A 2,500-nucleotide genomic window follows, 5' to 3' on the forward strand; every position below is an offset into this window, starting at 1 on the left:
AATATCACACTTTATAAAAAAAAGAAAAAACAAAAAAAAACGAGATGAAGTGAATGTATTTCAAATACTGATGGAACTGCTCACCTCGTCCTTCCATATGAGGTCGAGCCTGTGCCACGTGGAGTCGGCGAGGGTGTACGAGGCGTTGAGGCTGAGGGCGGCAGGTCCCGCTCCGAGGTCGAGGAGGAGGGAAGGGCGGCCGCCGCGGAGCTCGAGGGCCAGCATGTCCGAGTTGGCCCCGGGCGCCGGCGGGAGGTGGTCGGGGCCGGAGTAGAGCAGTGTCGCGTCAGGGGAAGCCGTGAGCACTTCGAGGCTGAGGTGGACCTCCGCGCACGAGGGGATGGACGGCACCCACGCCCAACCGCCGAGGTCGTCCTCCACCCGGTCGCGCCCTCCAGCCTTGTCTCCTTGCCCTCCGCCTTCGAAGTGTCTGCTCAAGATCTTGCAGCGCGACCCGAAGGTTCCGTGGGGACAAATGCACCTGCACGAAGGGAGGGCGAAAAGGTTGCTCAGACTGGATTAGATTTTGTCCGGTTGTCTCTTTGCATCTGGCTCTTTCTCTCTCTCCTTTCTCTCTCTCTCGCTCTCTCCCCCCCCCCCCCCTCTCTCTCTCTCTCTCTCTCGCTCTCTACCCTCTCTCTCTCTCTCTCTCTCTTCTTTCTCTCTCTCGCTCGCTCCCCCCGTCCTCTCTCTCTCTCTCTCTCTCTCGCTCTCTCCCCTCTCTCTCTCTCTCTCTCTCTCTCTCTTCTTTCTCTCTCTCGCTCGCTCCCCCCCTCCTCTCTCTCTCTCTCTCTCTCGCTCTCACTCACTCTCAGTGTGTAACTTCCGTACATTTTATCTTTTCCTTTGAGATAAATCTTTCGAGGCTTTCAAAGTTCCCCCAGAAAGGATTGCGCCGCAGACAAAACTTCAGAATTCATTTCCAAATACAAAGTCATATGAATTTCAAAGGTAAAAAATTAGAAGCGAATACTCTCGTGTTCACAGTTTTCTTGGTCGGTATTTGATTCATCTAGGGAGTAGCCAATCCCGAAAGGGAAATGAATCTAGAAAGAAAAATAAAAGATATTGTATATGTATGAACATGTACATGTACACGCCCGCGACGCACGCCCGTACACACACATACAGACACACACAAACTCACACACACATACTTTGACTCTCAAACATACACACACGCACACACACACACACAAAATCAACCACACAAAAACAATACACACACTCATACTCTCAAGACTGTCAAAAAAACAAAGTAAAATCAGAATTATAAGAAAAAGCGAATGAAAAAAAAAAAAATCAATTTCATCATAAATATTCGAAAACCAAGTGTTAGATATAAGATGTTTCGATATTTAAAGTAAGCTTCTGAATCTCGCCCCGAGCTCATACTGAGGAAAACACAATACACACTACACACTACACTCTACACTGTACACTCTACATGTCTTTCACTTTGTTGAATTAAAGGGATACGTCAGAAGGTGACAGAACGAAGGGGGAAGAAATTCTGGAAATTATATGCTCCCGACGCATAACTGTTGCTTATAATACGAGCCTTTAAATCACAAAGTATATTTGCATAGATTGGAGAAGAAAAAGAAAAAAGAGAGAATAAAAGAAAGATAACAATAAGAAATAAGAATAATAACGAGGATGATAACGATACGATAATAACGATAATGATACTGATAATAGTAATGATAATGATAATGGTAGAATTGATAATGATTATAATTACGATAATAACAATGAAGAAAAAAAAATATAATGATAATGGTAATAATAATAACATTTTTATTGCGATAGTAATAATAATAGTAATAGTAAAAATGACACTAACAATGATATTTATGATAATAATGATGGGAATAATAACAATAATAAAAAAATGATAATGATAATAATATTATTGATAATAGTAGTAATCATAATGATGATAACAATGACAATGATAATAATAATGATGATGATGAAAATGATGATGAAGATAGTAATAATAATGAAAAAATAATGATAAAGATAAAAAAAGTCACGATAATGAAAATAATGATGATGATGATGATCAGGAGGAGGAGGAGGATAATAATGATATTGTTATTATCATTAATGATAATGATAACAGAAAAGATATCATCAGTAATAATAAAAAATGTAATGATAGAGATAATGATAATTATAATAATAACAATGATAATAGTAATAATAACAATATTAATATTAATGATAACGATAATAATAATAATAATAATATTAATAATAATGATAATTATAATAACAATAATGATAATAATAATAATAATAGTAACAACAGTAAAAACAATAGTAATAACAACACTAACAATAAAGATAATTACAATAAAAACAATAAGGATAATACGAGAAAGAAAAAAACACCAGAAAAAAAAGGAAAATACAGCCTTCCTTCCCGCCTTCCGTTTCCCACTTTCATTCACGACGCTGTAATGACTTTCGGATTTTCTTTTCCCTGTCGCTC

The 2,500-nt window shown here is 38.5% G+C and overlaps 1 protein-coding gene across 1 annotated transcript in view; it reads right to left on the reverse strand.

Moving 5' to 3' along the window:
- LOC122260305 (putative neural-cadherin 2) overlaps positions 1-2,500 on the reverse strand; it is a 715,566-nt gene that overhangs the window by 35,655 nt on the left and 677,411 nt on the right. Inside the window, 1 exon segment of the mRNA XM_086544435.1 lies at positions 85-481. Coding sequence (XP_086400561.1) covers positions 85-481 — 397 coding nt within the window.

This window comes from Penaeus japonicus, unplaced genomic scaffold, assembly GCF_977035675.1.
Source record: "Penaeus japonicus unplaced genomic scaffold, GWHDUDI00000001_assembly GWHDUDI00000015, whole genome shotgun sequence".
Classification (NCBI taxonomy): domain Eukaryota; kingdom Metazoa; phylum Arthropoda; class Malacostraca; order Decapoda; family Penaeidae; genus Penaeus; species Penaeus japonicus.